The 20,794-nt window shown below is 33.9% G+C and overlaps 1 protein-coding gene across 4 annotated transcripts in view; it reads left to right on the forward strand.

Annotated features, from left to right (window-relative positions):
• EPHA5 (EPH receptor A5) overlaps window positions 1-20,794 on the forward strand; it is a 309,970-nt gene that overhangs the window by 14,008 nt on the left and 275,168 nt on the right. For all 4 annotated transcript variants that reach the window (XR_014015039.1, XR_014015040.1, XM_081224004.1 and 1 more), the window contains exon 2: window positions 16,087-16,151. Coding sequence is in view for 2 of the 4 variants with exons in the window: in XM_081224004.1 (XP_081080130.1) it covers window positions 16,087-16,151 (65 nt within the window). In the remaining 2 variants the exon portion in view is untranslated. The remainder of the gene's footprint in view (window positions 1-16,086; window positions 16,152-20,794) is intronic.

Consider the following 20,794-nt stretch of genomic DNA (forward strand, 5'->3'; position numbering starts at 1 on the left):
CTCGATATTATTTCAGTTTACTAGTGGGAGATGGGGCTGGGGAAAAATTAAGTAAATTGCACTGGGTTGCACAACAAATAAATTGATAGGATAGGAACCAGGTGTGTTTGATTCAGAAGCTCTTGGTTGCACCCACTATCTAGAGATTATATTTATTTAAATGTACTTAAGTATTATGATTTGTATTTTATTTACATATACAATTGTTCAAGGAAGGAATCATGTTTTGTTACAAAACCACGTTTTATAAGAAAATCAATTAATATAAGAATAATATAAGCAAAGTATATGGGGACATAGAAAATTTATATCAAGAAAATCTCACTATCATTAATGCTAAAGCAATTGAATAGAAAACTTAAGTATAAGCTTTGATTTACACAGTTCTCATTTCCTTACAGAAAACCTGTCAGAACTTATTAGATGAAAATCAGTTTTGTATATTGTGAAAATTGGTAAGAATTATTATTCATGGCATTGTTCAAACACAAACAACACTGTGACCAGCTAATAGGTTCTTATGTAAGTCACTGTTGACAGCCAAGGACAAAATGTTAAAAATGGTTTTCAAATTTCTTTTTTTTTTTTTTTAAAGTTTCAGGACCTCTAATTCCTCTCATCACTGTGGAAGCCCAAAATATGAAGTGGATAACAAAAGAGTTATTGGGTTTCCTGACTCTGTCTTTACCTCCTTGCTCCCTTCATCTGCTTGTGCCTCTGAGACACCTCTTTAGAACCACAGGGGCCATTATGGGCTCAGTGTGAAAACCACTGTGTTAAAATATTAAAGGAATGTTGTATAGAAGATCCGTGTGCTATGATCTTGACTTGTAGCTTTGTAACAATCTAGCTAAAAAATAAATTATAATATCTAGTAAAGTTTACTTTGAACCAGTGGTTCCTAACCCAGAGGCACTCATCAGAGCCAACCTCAAAACATGGTTAAATATACCATGCCTGGAGCCTCCTATACTCACTGAGTCAAAATTCATTAAAGCAAGTCCTGTGTAAATCTGTAAGTTTAGAACCTGGGAATTTGTACTTTTAGAATATATATTCTAAAAGTACAAATACATATATATATATATCTATATAAAAGAAACTATATAAGTGTTTTCTATTATTAATCTCAAGGAGAATATGAAAATGTGCTAAGGCTAAAGGTAATGTATATTATTATGTACAATAAGGTCATAAAAAATGTTAGAGAATTGTAAAAACAAATGTCAAAATCCAACATTATTCTAACTAGGGTTTGATATGTAGTCAATGAGAGAGCCATTGATATCAGAACTGATACTCAAAGTGTATGCTTTGATTAATATTTCCCCTTTATATTCCTAAATAATATTATCTATTATCTTCATTTTGAATGTGTTCCCATATATCCCTGAGTGTCAAATGTTAATTCAGATAATTATACCCTAAGAGAGTCTGACTTGGGGGACACAGAAGGATTATTTCACAGGTAATGCAAATTCAAGCAAATGTCTACTCTTATAGCTAAGCAATTGGAAGGTTGAACAATCAGCAGGATACTTCCTATTTTATGCACTGATGCATCCCCAAGGCCTAGAACAATTCTTGGTACTTAAGTAGATGCTTAATAAACATTTGTTGAACGAATGAACCCTCATTCACTGCAAGTGTCCATGGAACTGTAATAGAAGTTAAAGCAGTGAGCTAGACTTTCTCCTTTTTATATACTATTTGTATTACATGTAATTTATTAGGTTGAAGATAATAGAAAAACTATCCAACAGTGACTTACAATGTAGAGGGTTTAAAAAAATGTTTGAGAAATAAGTTTCAGGGTAGATGTCTTGTGGTTTGGGTTCAGTGGCTTAATGATGTCCGGATAGGAATCACTGTGACTTTTTGGCCTTACTTTCAAGCCTATTGCCTCATGGTTGCAAGAAGACTGATGCATCTCCAAGCATCACATCCAGTTCAGAACAAGGAGAAGGGAAAGAGAAGAGCCAAGAATCATGTCAGCTGCACTATTCCTTCAGCTAGGACAGCAAAACTTTCCCAGAAGCTGACAAGATTTCAGACCTATGTAACAAGGGCCCCCAGTTCAGTGGAGGCTAAGATTATAGAAACATAATGATCAATATTTGGTAAGGTCAGTTATGAACCATTGTCTGGTGCTGGGCACATTGCCCCTCTAAATACAAGTGAGATTCTGATATGAAGGAAGGAGAAAGGTATGTTAGTAATTAATGGGCATAAAATAGCATCAGATACAATACCACTGAAAAGAGAAAATGCTTTTATTTTATTTTATCTTGTTTTATTTTCTTTTTTCTTTTATTTTTTTCCTTTATACACATTGTAAAAGGAGAAGTAGCCAACTAGTGGGGTTATATTTTGACCAAAAATATATTTTAGGTACCAGGTTAACTAGGCAAAAATGATTGCTACTAGATCATCAGTCTTATACCTTATAAAGATACATAATTTATTGTATTTCTTAAAAATTACTTTGCTGCTGTCATGAATCTTGCTAGCTATTTTTTTTTTATAAATACAGTTGTTTTTTTAATAGTTTTTTTTTTTTTTTAGATGTTGGGGGTAGGAGTTTATTAATTAATTTATTTATTTTTGCTGTGTTGGATCTTCATTTCTGTGCGAGGACTTTCTCTAGTTGTGGCAAGCGGGGGCCACTCTTCATTGTGGTGTGCGGGTCTCTGACTATCGCGGCCTCTCTTGTTGCGGAGCACAGGCTCCAGACGCGCAGGCTCAGTAGTTGTGGCTCATGGGCCTAGTTGCTCCGTGACCTACGGGATCCTCACAGAACAGGGCTCAAACCTATGTCCCCTGCATTAGCAGGCAGATTCTCAACCACTGCACCACCAGGGAAGCCCCTCTTGCTAGCTATTTTGGAATGGATAATTATAGCTGGGTACTAAAATGTTTATGTTCAGCCACCTAAAATTATTGGGCACAATATTTATTTATACTTCTGTCAGTATTGCTTTATATTTTGACTAGCTTTTGATGACAAATTGTTACCCAAGTATTTCTTGTAATATATATATATATATATATATATATATATATATAATATTTTTTTTTTCCATTTTAGATAACAAAACCATTCTGTAGGGTTTACATCCGAATTCAGTTTTAATTAAGCCACAAGACTGACCTGGGGTAATGACTGAAGTTGCTAGCAGAAATTTTGGTCACTTCTCAGTTCACAATAAGGGCTACTGGGCCACACAGTTGTTTGTGCTTTTTTTGGAAATGCCATCACCTTAAAATACAGACTGTGAAATTGTGCAAGTTTCTGTCTGTTTTAGTGCATGTTCAGATCTAATCATCATTTTATACTACCCTGAAGGCTGGAAAACTAATTATTATATAGGTTGTTTTGCAGTTTGGTATATTTCAATCAAACATTAGGGGTAATTAGGGACTGGGGTAAGGATTCATTCCAAATGAAGAATCAGCTTTGCATACATTTCCCATTTCTATTTTGATGTGCTTTTTGACATCTAAGGACAAAGTATATTTTGACAAACGTATACCCTGTTTTGCCCCAGTTAGCATGCTTATTAAAGCATAATGAATAATAAAATAAAATAAAATAAGAGTTACCCTTTTGCTTTCTGAGATCTTGTAACTTACTGTTGGAATTTTGATACAAAATTTTGATTTCTCCAGGAAAAACTAGTATCTGCTCTGTTTAGATTAATAGATCTGAGGATTTCCATTTTATATAGAGTACTACTAGATCATTATGGGAGATGCTGGCTTCTCTAACATGTTATTCAAAATTCATTGATTTAGTAAAACTCCTTGATATGTAGAAATTAAGAGTTTCAAAGGAGGGAAACTTTGGATTCTGTAAGTCTGATATTGGGACAAGTGTGATATAGAAGCAAGAGAAAGAGCTTTGGAGTTAGATAGACTTGGATTTAGATTCTGGTTTTGTGCTTATCAGCTCCATGACCTTAGACCATTGCTGTGTTTAGCTTTTCTCAACCTCAATTTCCTTATCTGTAAAGTGGGGAAAATAACATACCAAAGGATCATTGTTAGGATTAAGTGATATAATGTGTATTAACTACAGATACACATAACTTTATTAGTCTTGATCACTGATATTATAAATATGAGAATAGAGGCTCTCAAAGTAAAATCACTTCCACAAGCTCACACAGTAGCAAACCAGAACCATAGGACTGATGAATATTCTCTGTGCAGTGAACTATTCTCAAAGTGAATTGTGAATATGCACATTTATTTCAAATGTTGAGGATTTGCACTGTTTTGCAAGGAAGAGCTTCATATACTATCTACATACATTGTAGAGTGGTGAACAAGAATTGAGTGAGCAAATTCTGTAATATGACAATTTTCAAGCCCATTATGTCATCTAATTTTGACTTTTCTTTTTAGAATAAAAACAATATGTAAAACTAGAAAAGTTTGGTTACCACACCTGACAAGGTAGCCATGAAAACCATCTTTTTGCTCTTTTCATGCAGTGTGTCCTGTGAGGAGCAGACTGCTCATTAGTCATAATTTCACTCAGTAGACTTCAGAGTTACCTTGCCTAAACACTCTGTATAGACTAACCAGTGGATACAAATTCTCAATCCCTCTTTGCCATCTCCATAAGTTTACAATTTTAGAGTATATTAACAATTCAAAATCTTTAGCATACATTTCTGATTGATTTTTGCTTCCTTCAGAGTTGTATGCTTCATAGTATGACTATGCTACTGCTTACTTTTCAAAGAGCGGTGGCTAAAAGTTCTTTGTTTATGATGATGAAAAATATTTTGTAACAAAATGAAAAAAAAGAGACGAAAAGAACAAAATGAGCAGAGGTGAATGTATTTTGAAACAAACAATTAAAGGCAGTGGTTATTGCTCATAGTCAACAATGAGAGTAATAAGATTGAAAGAGACAACAAAAATCATCTATCTTTGATATCACTTATCACTTCAAAGATAACAAATATGATGGTGTAAGTAACACAATTTGAAATGTTATTGGAATTCTTTAAGTCAAATATCTTTAAATGGGAAGTATCGAGACATGATAGAAGAAGAACAGACTTCTGGCATAAGAGAGACTAAAGTCTGCCTTCAAATTCTGCCACTTAGCATTTGTATCTCTTAGGATGTCTTCCTCTGCAAATAGCAGATCACTTCCCACTGGACTAAGCAAAAAATTTGATTATTTCCCATATAACAGGAAGTCCTAAGAGAGGTAAGTTTCAAATTTAGGTGGATTAGCAACTCTGTGATATAATTTTGAATCAGTTACTTCTCATCCCTTCACTCTGCCAACCCTAATCTATAAGCTTCGCTCTCCTGCTGATTCTCCTTATTTGCTCTAGATGGCTGCATTAGTTCCAGGAAATATACTCATACCCAGCAACTTTCAAGGCATCCAGGAGTTTATTTTCTACTGTTTTCTTCATAAAAACTCCTTTCCTTTGCAGATCACCTTCACAGCTCATTGGACAGAACTGAAACAATAGTTAAGACCACATAATTGGAACTGAGATAAGTTCAGCATTGCTAAATTGTGGAAAAAGAAGGAGGGAAAAACCTGAATGAAACTGGAGAAGAAAATAGAGACCAATTTTTCTGGAAGAACTTATATTAAAAACAAGACACAACTACAAGGTTTGAAGTAGGGAGGTGATGCAACCACATTGGTGGCTTAGAAAGGTCTTTCTGGGTGCAGTGTGTTGTAAACATTTTCAGGGATCATGCCTCTCTACTGAGAAACCAGTTAGGAGATTTTTCAAGTTAAAAATTATGGCACAGATTTGACTGGACTGGTTCTGCTGTGGAATGAAACAAAGAAGGCAGTTCAGAGAGTTATATACAGAATAGAGTTAGAACTGGTGGGATTTGGTTACTGATTCAATGTAGGGGGTAAAGATGAAGGAAGACAAAGGTGACTCACAGACTTCTGGATGGAACAACTGGTTCTATGACATTGCATACACTGAGATAGGGAACATAGGAGGAGGAATTTTTTGTACAAGGAAGATACTTTGTTCACTTTGCTACAGGTTGAATTTGAAATGAGTGCAAGCCATGAATGTGTTAGTAAATAGCAGACAGTTTTATAAGTTGATTGGAATTTCAGGAGAGAGAGATGGACAAAATATATGGATTTGGAGGGTTATTAATATTTACATTATAACTGAAGACTTGGAAGTTCATGGGCTCCTCTACACGGGTTCTTCCATAGGGGGTATGTGCTAATATCACCTCTAAAACCAATCAACTAACAAACAAAAGTTAAATATCCTAGCCATTCTCCATCCTAAACAGTCTTATTCAGTATGGATGGACTGGTGCTAAGACACTTGTTCTTTCCAAAGATTCTTTTTTCTTATTCCTACTTTAAGTCCTAGTCAAGAATCGTTGGTATAGAGTGATAAGTGAAGACAGCCTACAAAAATAGAGTATTGACCAATGCCAAGGTTTGAAGGGTTGGTAGAGGAAGAGTAGCTTATAATAGAAACACATAGCCAGAGAGGTTAAAGAAAACCACAGAAATGCATTGTCACTGAAGATGAAAGATGAGAGTGTCCATGGGGGTCATGATCATATGCTACCAAAACATGAGGAAAATTAGGAACTCAGAGCTACATGATTATCACATTTTTTAGAACCAATCTTTTAAATTGGTAAGATTTTCCACAGGTAGTGTCTGACAGCCATGGTTCATGTACAAATAAAGTAGATTCATTCATGATTAGGGTTTACTTCTTGGTCTTTGGATGCCCTGGGGAGATAGGTTGCTGTAATCAAGGTATTTGATGATGTCTAGGCTCTTAAGTGTGGGACTTGGTTATGGGAAAAACCATAAGCAAGGCTTGTGGTCTGTCATGAAGGCTTCAGGTATTGCCTCATGTTCTTTTCCTTCATTGATTTCCCTGCTGGGGCTCTGAATGATACTGCAAACTGTCAGTGTTGTGTTGATCCTCTAGGTTTGCTGGGATCATTAAATGAAAGAATATATATAAATTGCCTGGTAGAGTACCTGACACATAGTAAACACTGAATAAGTTTATTTCCTAATATTCTTCCTTTTTTTCTAAAAAAAGGTTGTACAGTTATGTTGCTCAGAATTACAAAAGAAATGAATACTCTCCCATTCATTTTTGAAATACAGTTGGTTACAGATTCCTGCTTTCAAGCAAAGATGACAGAAATCTATGTAACACCCCTAAACCTAAAACATAATTCTTACCAAATTTACAAATTTAGTTTTCCAGTGGGAAACACATGTCTTCTTTCTCTGCACTCCTGTTGCCAACTGTTCTTTGTTCCCTGCAGCAGTTGTCTCATTATAAAATTTAGCCCAGAAGCAAGAAATCACATCTGTACTGAATGAGACTATGGAGAGAGGCTGAAAAGCTGTATATCTGGGGTTTAGTCCCACAGATTAGTTAAACGTGTGCTGTAATTGAATCCAGTAGCTTTTCTGGTATTGTTAAATGGAAATCAATAAGCAGGCAAACATCAAAACTTGACTGTATTCAATGGGACTTTAGTTCAATGCCTTTAGAGAGAGAGGATGCCATCTTATCTGCTACTAATCCAAAGTATTCTCTCTTCACACTGTGGTGGAGGTCTGACTACCATTATAATTGTGTTTGTGTGTTAATGTGAAGATCATAGGAAAAACAGAAACAATGTAAAATTACATATATGCCTTTTGGGTCTCCTTTACCTTCATGTCATCAAGGATCACACATTCTTTCAAGGCATTACCCACTGATGGTGGTGGGACCATGTGCCTTCAGCTGTCTTTTGACTCTTCAAAGTCTCAAAACACATTCATCCCAATGCATCATTTTCCTGGAAAATCCAATAACATTTTTTTTGCCTAATATTAGCAAGATGTTAAGGAAGAAGCAATGGAGTCAGAGGGATACACAGCAAGTTACGAATATTTGAAAGTTATAACCATTAAAGAGCATATTTGAATAATTAACTCCAATTACCCTTTAATTTTCAGAATGTGTGAAGTTGAAGGCTTAGGAGATTTTTTGTGCATATTCCATTTTACTCATTTTGCCCTCCCTTTGTCCTTCTTGAATCCCAACAAAAAGAATGAGTTAGCAACTCTGGATTTTCTGAAAGTAAAAATTTTAAAAGCTTTTCTCTGTTTGTTCAAGAAAGCATTAAATTTATTAGTATGTAGTAATAAAATTAAGACATACTTAAGATTAGTTTGAATTAGTTTCTATTCTATTATTTGGTTAGGCAGTTAACTGATTTTTACTTATTAAAAAGTTCCTGTATTTGTGAGTCATTGTTTTTCCTATGTTAACTTTAGGAATTTGCAATAGACTAAATACTCATTGACCTCTACAGAGTTATTTCTCCTGGAGAATCAGTCTTCTAAATTAATGATTAGATTACCAACCAATATGTCCATCTTCACTGTAATTGTAGAATGGCTGAGGGAAAATGACCTTGAAAGCTGTCTCTCAGTTTAATGGTGTGGCTTTATATTAAAATATAAATAATAGAATAAAAACATTTTCCGTAAAATTTCGGATATTTAATTAATGTCTTTCAGAGTAACTGTGGTATCAAACATTTCCTCTAATTATATTCATTAGTGGCTTCTCCCGGACAAGTTTTAATTAAGTTGTACAATGAAGATCAATACTCATTGTGTATGCATTGCAATTTACAACAAGCATATATACTGTTCAGAACAATTTAATTACTGTAATTGTAGCACAGAAGATACTTAGTGACTGTGCTGCATTACTGCCAAACCACCTTTTAATAAATTCAGTAATGAAATTAGAAAAGGAAATTCTGAAAATTCACATTTATATATACGCTATGTCTAAACTCGTTTTTATGTTAGTAGCTTAAGTAATGGGAGGAATGGAAGCATTGATAATATCAGTGGCATAAAGCTTTTTCATGCATACCATCATGAATGTTGAGAAATTATTAGAGCATAAATGCCTACACTTGTAATAATAGTTACATCGGTTACTAAAAATAATTTATGGGTGTTGGGTATTCAGAATACTCTGTTTTCTCTAAATAAGATGTCAAGTTTTGTTACTTTCATTTCCTTAAATAGGAGTAGTATTTTCATTCATAAGGAATGCTTACAAATGTGTTAACTTCTATTAATGATGATCATGCTACTGATGCATTGTGCAAGGAAATGTGAAGTAGAGATTTTCTAGAAGCATCATAGGTGCATACCAGGGTTTCTGAAATTTGGCACTGGTGAAATTTGAGCAACATAATTCTTTCCTGTAGGGTGGAAGAAGTTTTGCTGTTCACTGAAGGATGTTTAGTCAGTTGCATGCCTGGCTTCTTCCCATAAGATGCCAGTAGCAGATACTCCCCTACTTCCAGTTTTGACGATCAAAATGTCTCCAGACATTATGAAATGCCCATGTTGAGAACTACTGGTGTGTGTTGATTCAGCCACACCCTCCTGATCCATCTACTGGCCAAATGATTCATTCATAAGACAAACAGCTATTCAGCTGTTCTGAATGCAGGCTAGGTTCATAGGCATGAGTCAAACATAGTGTTCTTTTAGGGGAACAATACAATTCTATGTATTCCATGTTTTGGATATAAGAATTGGGTGTTAATAAAATATTCAGTAATACTACCTTACCCACATTTAGGAAGAGGAGAATGAGAGATGGTTTCCTGGGGAAGACAGTTTCTGAAATATGTTTTGAAGTACAAATGAAGAGTTAGCAGTTCACAAAGGGAGAAGGGTATTTGAGAGAGCTAAAGCAGCATGTGCAAGACTTGGAGGTATAAGAAAGCTCTCTTACTCTTATCTGTACCTATCTGTATATCTTATTTTATGTAGATATAATTTTAGATAGTTATTTTTCCTGAGGCATCAAATCCCAATTTACTCTGCATTACATGAACAAAATTATAAAGTAGTAATCTGCAGGTAATTACCTAAAACACCTAATTTTTCTCTTTTTTCCCCTCAATTTCCAATTCAGTAATGGTATATGTAAATATCTGCTTTGCACTGTGAATGTTATGAAATCGTCTTCTAGGAGGAAAGCAATTTTAGGCAGTATGGAAAAGTGACATTCATGTATTTCCTATAAAACTCCTAATCTGTTTACCTGAAGAAAATCTTTTGAGAAGATCATCAAAAGAAAGATGATATACATTCCTATTGTAGTTATTTCCATGTGTTCAGTAATGTATTCCAATATGGAAAACTCCCAATAAATTGTAAAAATAGTGAAGCAAGTATTTTCATTTACTTTCACACTTACACATTTTCTAAGCCAAGAAGAGTAAAAATAGTAATTTTAATTAAAGTTAATTCAAATGAGGGCAATTAAATTTTAGAAAGACATCTGGAATTCTGTTGATAATAATGAATATTTCAAGATGCACATATTATTAAGAAGTCTACAAGGAATGCTGTGCTTCTCATGGCAGGCTAGTTATGAATTCCTAGAATTCCTATGCACATCACTTTGCCACCACAGGATTAAGTTCAGTTTGACTGTCATCGTAGCAGAAGGCCTTTAGTTTGCTCATTTGCTCTACTTTACTAGACCACACAGATATGCCGCTGCTCAATATCAAAGGTGAGTAAAATGAATCATAAAGATGAATAAACAGAAGGATTTAGGTTCTGCACTCCCCTGATATTTAGTCATGTCTAGACACAGACCTAGTGCCCCAGAAAAACTAAAATGAAGACAAGGACATTTAAGTTTAATGTAGCCTTATTCCCATAGAAAACAGAAGAGCCAACAGTAGCGTAAAAAGAAAAGAGTATGGATTTCCTGAAAAATTAAATTTAGTGGACTGACTCGAGGATTTGCAAGGATAGTGGGTAGTGAAATAGTTTTGGTCTGTTTGTTTTTGGGTTTTGCTGTTTTAAAAAATAGTTTTTGAGTTAGGTCAACTTCCTTTAAAAAATAATAATTCCACATATCATTTATTGTTTTATTCCCTAAAGCCAACATGCTGTATGTAGGCTAAAGTTGATACAAACATTCTATAGGCATGCATTTTTATAGTTAAAGAGCTCAGAACTTAATGAGGAAAATAGACAAGTTTATGGGTAGGTTACAGTATTGAGTATATATCTGTGTTTTCTAAGATTTTAAAGTTTTTGATTTATTTTCATATTAATAGTTTTAATATAGACTGTTACCTTAGTGTGTAGATATGTATGTTTGCATATATGATATGAAATAAAATGATGGATAATACGGGTTAAATGCATATAATTTCCATAGCATGCCAAAAATTTATATTTCAGTTGTGATCCTGATTTCCTTGATCACAATAATTTCAGAGTACATTCTCTTGTAGAAGTTTTACACATTTCTCAGCCTATCTAATGTTAAACCTTTAGTACCCTAGGCTTACACTTGCAGATCCAACCATCTTTTTAGAATTGCGGGCATTTCAAGATACTGACTCTTGAATGTAGTTTGAGAAAGCTTCAGTACCTCTGATGAGGGTTAACCCAGTCGTTTCCCTTTTGGGTCCAAATACCATGCTCATTCAAAGTGGTTCAGCTGCACAGCACGCCAGGTAGATCCATTTGGTTTAGGCATAATATATTTGAAAGATAATGGTCTATGGTCTAGATCTAAAGCATTTTGACTACATAGCACCTTTTTTTTATAACATCTTTATTGGAGTATAACTGCTTTACAATGGTGTGTTAGTTTCTGCTTTATAACAGAGTGAATCAGCTCTACGTATACATATATCCCCATATTCCCTACCTCTTGCATCTCCCTCTCACCCTCCCTATCCCACCCCGCTAGGTGGACAGAAAGCACTGAGCTGATCTCCCTGTGCTATGTGACTGCTTCCCACTAGCTATTGATTTTACATTTAGTAGTGTATATACGTCCATGTCACTCTCTCACTTTGTCCCAGCTTACCTTCCCCCTCCCCGTGTCCTCAAGTCCATTATCTACACCTGTGTCTTTATTCCTGTTCTGCCCCTAGGTTCTTCATAACCTTTTTTTTTTTTTTTTTAGATTCCATATATATGTGTTGGAATTGAGTATTTGTTTTTCTCTTTCTGACTTACTTCACTCTGTATGACAGACTCTAGGTCCATGCACCTCACTACAAATAACTCAATTTCATTTCTTTTTATGGCTGAGCAATATTCCATTGTATAAATGTGCCACATCTTCTTTATCCATTCATCTGTCGATGGACACTTAGGTTGCTTCCATGTCCTGGCTATTGTAAATAGAGCTGCAATGAACATTGTGATATATGACTCTTTTTGAGTTATGGTTTTCTCAGAGTATGTGCCCAATAGTGGGATTGCTGTGTCATATAGTAGTTCTGTTTTTAGTTTTTAAGGAAACTCCATACTGTTCTCCATAGTGGCTATATCAATTTACACTCCCACCAAGAGTGCAATAGGGTTCCCTTTTCTCCACACCCTCTCCAGCATTTATAATTTGTAGATTTTTTGATGATGGCAATGTGATAGGTGTTAGCTCTTCTCTAAATGTTTGATAGAATTCGCCTGTGAATCCATCTGGTCCTGGGCTTTTTTGTTGGAAGATTTCTAATCACAGTTTCCATTTCAGTACTTGTGATTGGTCTGTTTATATTTTCTATTTCTTCCTGGTTCAGTCTCGGAAGGTGTGCTTTTCGAAGAATTTGTCCACTTCTTCCAGGTTTTCCACTTTATTGGCATATAGTTGATTATAGTAATGTCTTATGATCCTTTTTATTTCTGCAGTGTCAGTTGTTACTTCTTTTTCATTTCTAATTTTGTGGATTTGAGTCTTCTCCTTTTTTTTTATGGATGAGTCTGTATAATGGTTTATCAATTTTGTCTATCTTCTCAAAGAACCAGCTTTTAGCTTTATTGATCTTTGCTATTGTTTCCTCCATTTCTTTTTCATTTTTTTCTGATCTATTCTTTAAGATTTCTTTCCTTCTGCTAACTTTGTTTTTTTTTTTTTCCTTCTTTCTCTGATTTCTTTAGGTATAAGTGTAGGTTGTTTATTTGAGATTTTTCTTGTTTCTTGAGGTAGGATTGTATTGCTGTAAACTTCCCTCTTACAACTGCTTTTGCTGCATCCCATAAGTTTGGGCCATTTTGTTTTCATTGTCATTTGTTTCTAGGTATGTTTTGAGTTCCTCTTTGATTCCTTGAGTGATCTCTTGGTTACTTAGTAGCATATTGTTTAGCCTCCATGTGTTTTTTTTTTTACACATTTTTTCCTGTAATTCATATTAGTCTCATAGTGTTGTGGTCAGAAAAGATACTCGATATGATTTTAATTTTCTTAAATTTACCAAGGTTTGATTTGTGACCCAAGATATGATCTATCCTGGAGAATGTTCCATGAGCACTTGAGAAGAAAGTGTATTCTTTTGTTTTTGGATGGAATGTCCTAAAAATATCAATTAAGTCCATCTTGTTTAATGTATCATTTAAAGCTTGTGTTTCCTTATTTATTTTCATTTTGGTTGATCTGTCCATTGGTGAAATTGCAGTGTTAAAGACCCCTACTATGATTGTGTTACTGTCGATTTCCCATTTTATGGCTGTTAACATTTGCCTTATGTATTGAGGTGCTCTTATGTTGGGTGCATAAATATTTACAATTGTTATATTTTCTTCTTGTATTGACCCCTTGATCATTATATAGTGCTCTTCTTTGTCTCTTGTAATTGTGTTTATTTTAAAGTCTATTTTGCCTGTTATGAGAATTGCTACTTCAGCTTTCTTTTGATTTCAATTTGCCTGGAATATCTTTTTTTATCCCCCCAATTTCAGTCTGTTTGTGTCCCTAGGTCTGAAGTGGGTCTCATGTAGACCGCATATATACAGGCCATGTTTTTGTATCCATTCAGCCAGTCTGTGTATTTTGGTTGGAGCATTTAATCCATTTACATTTAAGGTAATTATCGATATGTATGTTCCTATTACCATTTTCTTAATTGTCTTGGTTTTGTTATTGTAGGTCTTTTCCTTGTCTTGTGTTTCCTGCATAGAGAAGTTCCTTTAGTATTTTCTGTAAAGCTGGTTTGGTGGTGCTGAATTCTCTTAACTTTTGCTGTCTGTAAAGATTTTAATTTCTCCGGGAATTCTGAATGAGATCCTTGCTGGATAGAATAATCTTGGTTGCAGGTTTTTCCCTTTCATCACTTTAAACATGTCCTGCCACTCCCTTCTGGCTTGCAGAATTTCTTCTGAAAGATCAGCTGTTAACCTTATGGGGATTCCCTTATATGTTATTTCTTGCTTTTCCCTTGCTGCTTTTAATATTTCTTCTTTGTATTTTATTTTTGATAGTTTGATTAATATGTGTCTTGGTATGTTTCTCCTTGGATTTCTCCTGTATGGGACTCTCTGTGCTTCCTGGACTTGACTATTTTGTTTCCCCTATCAGGGACATCATCTCTTCAAATATTTCTCTAATATAATCTCTTCAAATATTTATCAGTTCCTTTATCTTTCTCTTCTTCTTCTGCGACCCCTTTAGTTCAAATGTTGGTGCATTTAATATTGTCGCTGAGGTCTCTGAGACTGTCCTCAATTATTTTCATTATTTTTTCTTTATTCTACCCTCTGGTAGTTATTTCCACTATTTTATCTTCTGGGTCACTTATCTGTTCTTCTGCTTCAGTTATTCTGCCATTGATTCTTTTTAGAGAATTTTTAATTTCATTTATTGTGTTGTTTATCATTATTTGTTTGCTCTTTATTTTTTCTAGGTCCTTGTTAAATGTTTCTTATATTTTTTCCATTCTATTTCCAAGATTTTGTATCATCTTTACTATCATTTTTCTGAATTCTTTTTCAGGTAGAGTGCCTATTTCCTCTTAATTTGGTCTGGTGGGTTTTTACTTTGCTCCTTCATCTGCTGCATATTTCTCTGTATTATTTTGCTTAACTTACTGTGTTTGGGGTCTCTCTTTTGCAGGCTGCAGGTTCTTGTCACAGGCTGTTGTTTTTGTTGTCTGCCCCAAGTGGGTAAGGTTGGTTCAGTGGGTTGTTTAGGCTTCCTGGTGGAGGGGACTGGTGCCTATGTTCTGGTGGATGAGGCTGGATTTTGTCTTTCTGGCGGGCAGGACCACGTCCAGTGGTGTTTTTGGGGGTGTCTGTGAACTTAGTGTGATTTTAGGCAGCCTCTCTGCCTAGCACACTTTTAAACTACTTTAATTTCAGAGGGACAGTAGGTGAACCTGTTGAAATATAAACTCCCTGAGTGTCTATGTATCTGTGTGTGAGTATGTGCAAGTTTGCAAGTGTGTGAATGTTGGTGCATGTGCATACTCTTCTATTGCTTCGTTTTGCAATGATGATGCTTGGACTTCCATCTTGGGAGTTACAAATATGTTAGGATACCCAGCCCTAACTGAGTTCTGCCTTTCAATATGTAGCTAACAGTTATGTAAAAAACACATTTTGGACTATAGCTATATATAAAAGGAAAGTATCTTTGGGAATGCAATGAGCACTTAGCTATTGCAACAACCTTAAGAGCTGCTGCATTTCCTAGGCTTCATTGAGTGTATAGATTTATTTCTTAATTAAATTTGCAATTTGGATTATGGATTTTGGTTAATATCACAAAAATCTTACAAACGGGAATAGTTTATTGTTGTTTAATGTAAATTATTTGTTCATTGCCTTTATAACAGCTTTCTAGAAGAAAATAGAGTACATTTATCCCCAACTTTACAGTTGCAGCTTAATCCCAAGAACTAGCATCTTTAAAAAATGGACATGGTCCTCATGGTTTTCTGTGGACCTTTCATTATTTTCTTTTTCTTATTCTTTTCCTTTATTCCTGTTTGACCAAAAAAAAAAAAAAAAAGCACTTTGGATAATAACTTGTTTATATACTTTTGCTGTTATTTTTCTCCAAATAATTATTCAAAATCACTTGTTCTCTTGCATCCTAATAATGTTTTCTTCAAATTATAACTCTTGTATTCATCATAATGAATGCTCAATTTACTTTCAGTTATGGATGTAATATGTACTTTTAATAACACTATGAAAATAGTGATATATTTTTGTATATTTGACTCAGTTTTGTTTTCTTTCTCTTTTAGTGAATTTGTTGGATTCACGGACTGTCATGGGGGACTTGGGATGGATTGCTTTTCCAAAAAATGGGGTAAGCCTTTATGAAATTTTCCTTACAACTTAAAATACTTGAATAGACATCATCTTAAATATCATATAGTTGTAAATTATCTGGACAGATTTGATGTTAAGAAAAGAGGGGTGTGTGTGAAGGGGAGTGAGGAGACTTCAAATTAGCTTTGACTGGGAAAAGCAAGCAAATTGGGAAGAGATTTTTATGACTGAACAACAAATATATTATTTTCCTCTCTGAATGTTTATCCATAAAGAAATATGAAGTTTCTTCAGCATTCAGGAGAGCTTCAGATTGAAGCAACCAACACATTTTTAGAATTGGTTTATCTTTAAAAAAAAAAAGAAGAAGAAGAGCTAAGAAAAAAACAAAGATTTGCTGCTAATTTGCCCTTATCTTGTTTATATTGAATAGGAAATAAAAGTTCATGTGTCAATGACAGTGTTGAATCAAACACTGGAACCAATTTATTATGTGTTTAATTTACATTAGGGAATTAAAATATTATAAGAAATTCCTTTAAATTCCATTGAAATTAAAAATGTCTCAGATTATCAGATTATTCATCATTCAAAGGTTTTCTTTTAATTTTTGAATTTTTCTCTATTGAGAACTTTCAGAAAAGATGCTCCATTGGAAGATTTTTATAATCAACCATTGTTTTTTTGTTAGTTTTTTATGGTTTACATTGAAAGTAACTTCTTTGGGATGAAAATTAGGTAAGCCATTTTTTTTGACAATATGCCTATTAATATATTTATAGTACTAACAATCTTAATACATAGGTTATATAAAAAGTATTCCATTATCTCATGCTTAATTAAAAACACATCCATATTATCAGATGGAAAATGAAAATATAAGTAAAATATTGTGACATAAAATCATTGTATTACATAGAAAACATTAACTGTATTGCATGACTATTATATTGAAAACAATCTAGACTTTGATAGAACATTTTTATTATATAATGACTTTAATATTTAAATATATATTTTTTAATTTTCAAGCTAAAACTACCCAACATCATTATTGAACCAACTCTGCTCAATAGTCTATAATAAACTAAAGGGAAAATAATTTTAAAAAGAATAGTTACATGTATATGTATAACTGAATCACTTTACTGTACACCTGAAACTAACACAACATTGTTAATCAACTATACTCCAATATAAAATAAAACTAAAAAATAAAATAAAACACACATGGATTTTTATAATAAAAAATAAAATATATAAAAAAGAAAAGTAAAAAAAAAATTATCGAATCTCTTGTGACAAAAAGAAATAATATTTTCAATCCTCCATTTAAAGAAAAAGTATTTTTAAACAATTTAAATGCTTAAAACTTTATTATACAGTGTATATATGCAATTAATTAGAAGATTATGCACACTAGTAATATTTCATATGACTTTGAAGGTTAATTTCAATTTAATTAAGTAATTTAATATTATACTAAATCTGGTTATAACAAACCAAATAACCAAAACTTAAAATTTTTTCTAATTGATGAGTATACCAGATGTTTTAATTGGTCCTTTACTTAGAACATTCTTTCTGTAGTATTCTGTAGTAGACAAGTAGTATTAATTGTTCTAATGTATAATAATTGATATGTTAACATCCTCATCTCAATGTGCTTTCTCTTTTTTCATTAAGTTGGTATTTCTTTTTGGTTGTAAATATTATGGTTACATTTAGAGCTATAAAATAAATAAAGTAATACAAGTGAATTGTTAAGATATTAAAACATGAAGATAAGCCAAATGAAAACCAAATTGTCTTACTCAGATATAGCCAGTGCCAACATAAAGATATATATATATTCTCTTAATCTGTCTCTTATCTTTCTTATGCTCTTCCTTTCTCCATTCTTTCTTTATCCTTCCCCTCACTCACCACCTCTGAGTTACTGTCTTTCTTTCATCTTTCACCACCCCTATATAGGAAGATGGCTGGCTAACATCCATCTATGAGAACCTGTAAATATATTTTGTACTCTGCATTTTTTCACATATCAAAAATGATTTATTTCATAAATAACTTAAATTGCCCTTCCTGAGAAGATGGCTGACATATTGGATTGAAATTATTTTTTTTAAAGTGAGAAAATATGTCATATTCTCTTTGAATCTCTTGAGTTTAGTTTTGTGTTCCTCCTCTTTCCATTCAGAAGTTATTCAGACAAGGTTTGACAGAGTGTAACTTTGAGGGTAAATCTGATGTTGTAGTTGTTCTTGTAACTAAACATTTTTAGGGAAATTACTCAATTTTGTATGTGATTTCTGCGTAAAGCACAATTGATTCCTTTATAAAAACCTAATCTTTTTATCAGAAATGGGCTATTTCCAGTCATTCTAGCAACTTCATCCTTTCTTTTTCTTTCTATATAATTGTTACTATAGTGTTAATTTTGTTCAGATTTTTAAATGAGTATTTTTTCAAAACTCTTGTAATTTTTTGAGTGATGTTCCTTTTGACATAGCTAATGCCTGATGTTAATACTGAAGAAAAAGAAGTTAAACTAGAGAAACTTAGTGAATGTGCACTTATCCGAGTATGAGGAATGCATGTGGAATTCAGTTGTTATATTGATGTTATGTCACCCAAATGCAAAATGAAGAAACTTTAAAAATTATATTTTAAAGAAAATAAGCATACAGAGTACAAGTAGTTCCAATAAAGTGTGTGTGTGTATATATATATATATATATATATATATATATATATATATATATATATATATATATACTTTTTATATATTGCTATTAGGCTGAGTCATTTAGGATTAGATAAGAAATCTAACTCTAAGTGAAATATAGATCATTGGTGTGATATCAACAAAAATTTTGGAATAAGAGCATCTGAAAATTTTCTCTTCCATGAAAACCATGAGAAAAGTGGAAAATATTATAAGAATCAATTTTTCAGAACTCTGGAAATTAACCAAAATCTTGGAGCAATCCAAGGAACATCTAGTCAAGAAAAAGGACTAAATCTTGTCAGAACAACAAGTTTGTGGCATTTCAAGGTACCCTGTGTCCTTTTCTGCCACTCCAGCTCTTCAAAGTAGCCTTGGACAATACCAAAAATCTGTTGTCAGGGTGAAAAACAGCAGTCTGACAGGCACTAGGGTGGGCAGAGTCAGGTAGGAGACTCTTCAAAGACTTGATCTCAGAGGATTGTCATTATATATAACCTGATAACTCCATGAAAGAATGTTCTTGTAAGGCTGTCTTGAATTGTCTGACTTAAGAGCTCCCCCAGTCTGAAAGCCTTTACTGTATTAAGTAAAGAAGAATATTCTTTTTTTCAGAACATTTCCTGAACCTCAGGCCTTAAGAATGCATGTTTTATTATTTTATTTCTTAGACTGATAAAAATAGTACCCTAAATCTAGGCCTGAGAATTGGGCAAGTAAGTTAGGAGAAACCCTATTCTCCCCTTGTAGCCAGGCACACATTCCATACACCTCTTAGAAACAATCATTGCACCTGTCATACTTTTTCTTTGCTTTTAAGCTTTTAGATTTCTTATGGCAATCTCATATTTACCACTGTACAGTGTTTCTAAAACTAGGCTCAGTTCCTGGCATATAATTGGACTTCAATAAATATTTATTAGAAGGATAACTGTTTGTTTGTTAATTTATGAAATGGGTCATACATTACTGAGATGTAGTTTTGTTTTTGTTTTTGTTTTTGCGGTACGCGGGCCTCTCACTGTTGCAGCCTCTCCCGTTGCGGAGCACAGGCTCTGGACGCGCAGGCCCAGTGGCCATGGCTCATGGGCCCAGCTGCTCTGCGGCATGTGGGATCTTCCCAGACCGGGACATGAACCCGTGTCCCCTGCATCGGCAGGCGGACTCTCAACCACTGCACCACCAGGGAAACCCTGAGATGTAGTTTTGCATGAAGATTGAATAAGTGGGACTGAGAGTAGAACTGGGCACAGTGTTGGCACCCAGTAAACATCCTTTCTTTGATCTTCTGCTGCATTTCTGTTCTCCTCATATTAAAAGATCCATCAGTCAATCAGTTTTTGTGTTTCTTTGTTAGTTTTTTGACTATATCTGTATGAATTCATTGTCAGCATTTAAAGATTGGGAGATTTCATATAAAGTCTGAACTCCCAGCTTCTCTGTTTAGTTGGAAGTTTCAGAAAGCCAGAGCTAGCAGATTTCTATTACCTCAACAGCCCAAAGCTGAGTAAAGGCTGCAACTGGAAGAGAGTAAGCAAATTCTCCTATTTGACTCAATTTCTACCTGCTGCTCTTCAGTCATTTAAGTTGCTGGTCTGCAATGTTGGCATTATCATGGAGTCATTTTTTAATACTGCACAAGCATCGTTTTTTTCTTCTGTTTTAGGAGAGACTTTAAAAAACTCTTGTGTTACATGCTGAGACTGTTTCTTCCTAGTTTCTGTTTGAGTACTTCACCTCAGTTATGGCTCATCATTTGAATTTGGGCTTCAGCATGTGCTTTGTAGCTACAATGTATGAGGTAGACAGTGGGTGTATGTGTGAGTGTCTTCTGCCTCATGGTAATAACTTGAAGCCTCCTTCTTTTTTTTTTTTTTCTGTACATATCTAGGAGTACTATGTTACAGCAAAGTTTGCTTTCATGCAAATTTGCTGCATTCATTCATTCAACA

The sequence above is a fragment of the Mesoplodon bidens genome, assembly GCF_964165515.1.
Source record: "Mesoplodon bidens genome assembly, chromosome: 1".
NCBI classification, from domain to species: Eukaryota; Metazoa; Chordata; class Mammalia; order Artiodactyla; family Ziphiidae; genus Mesoplodon; species Mesoplodon bidens.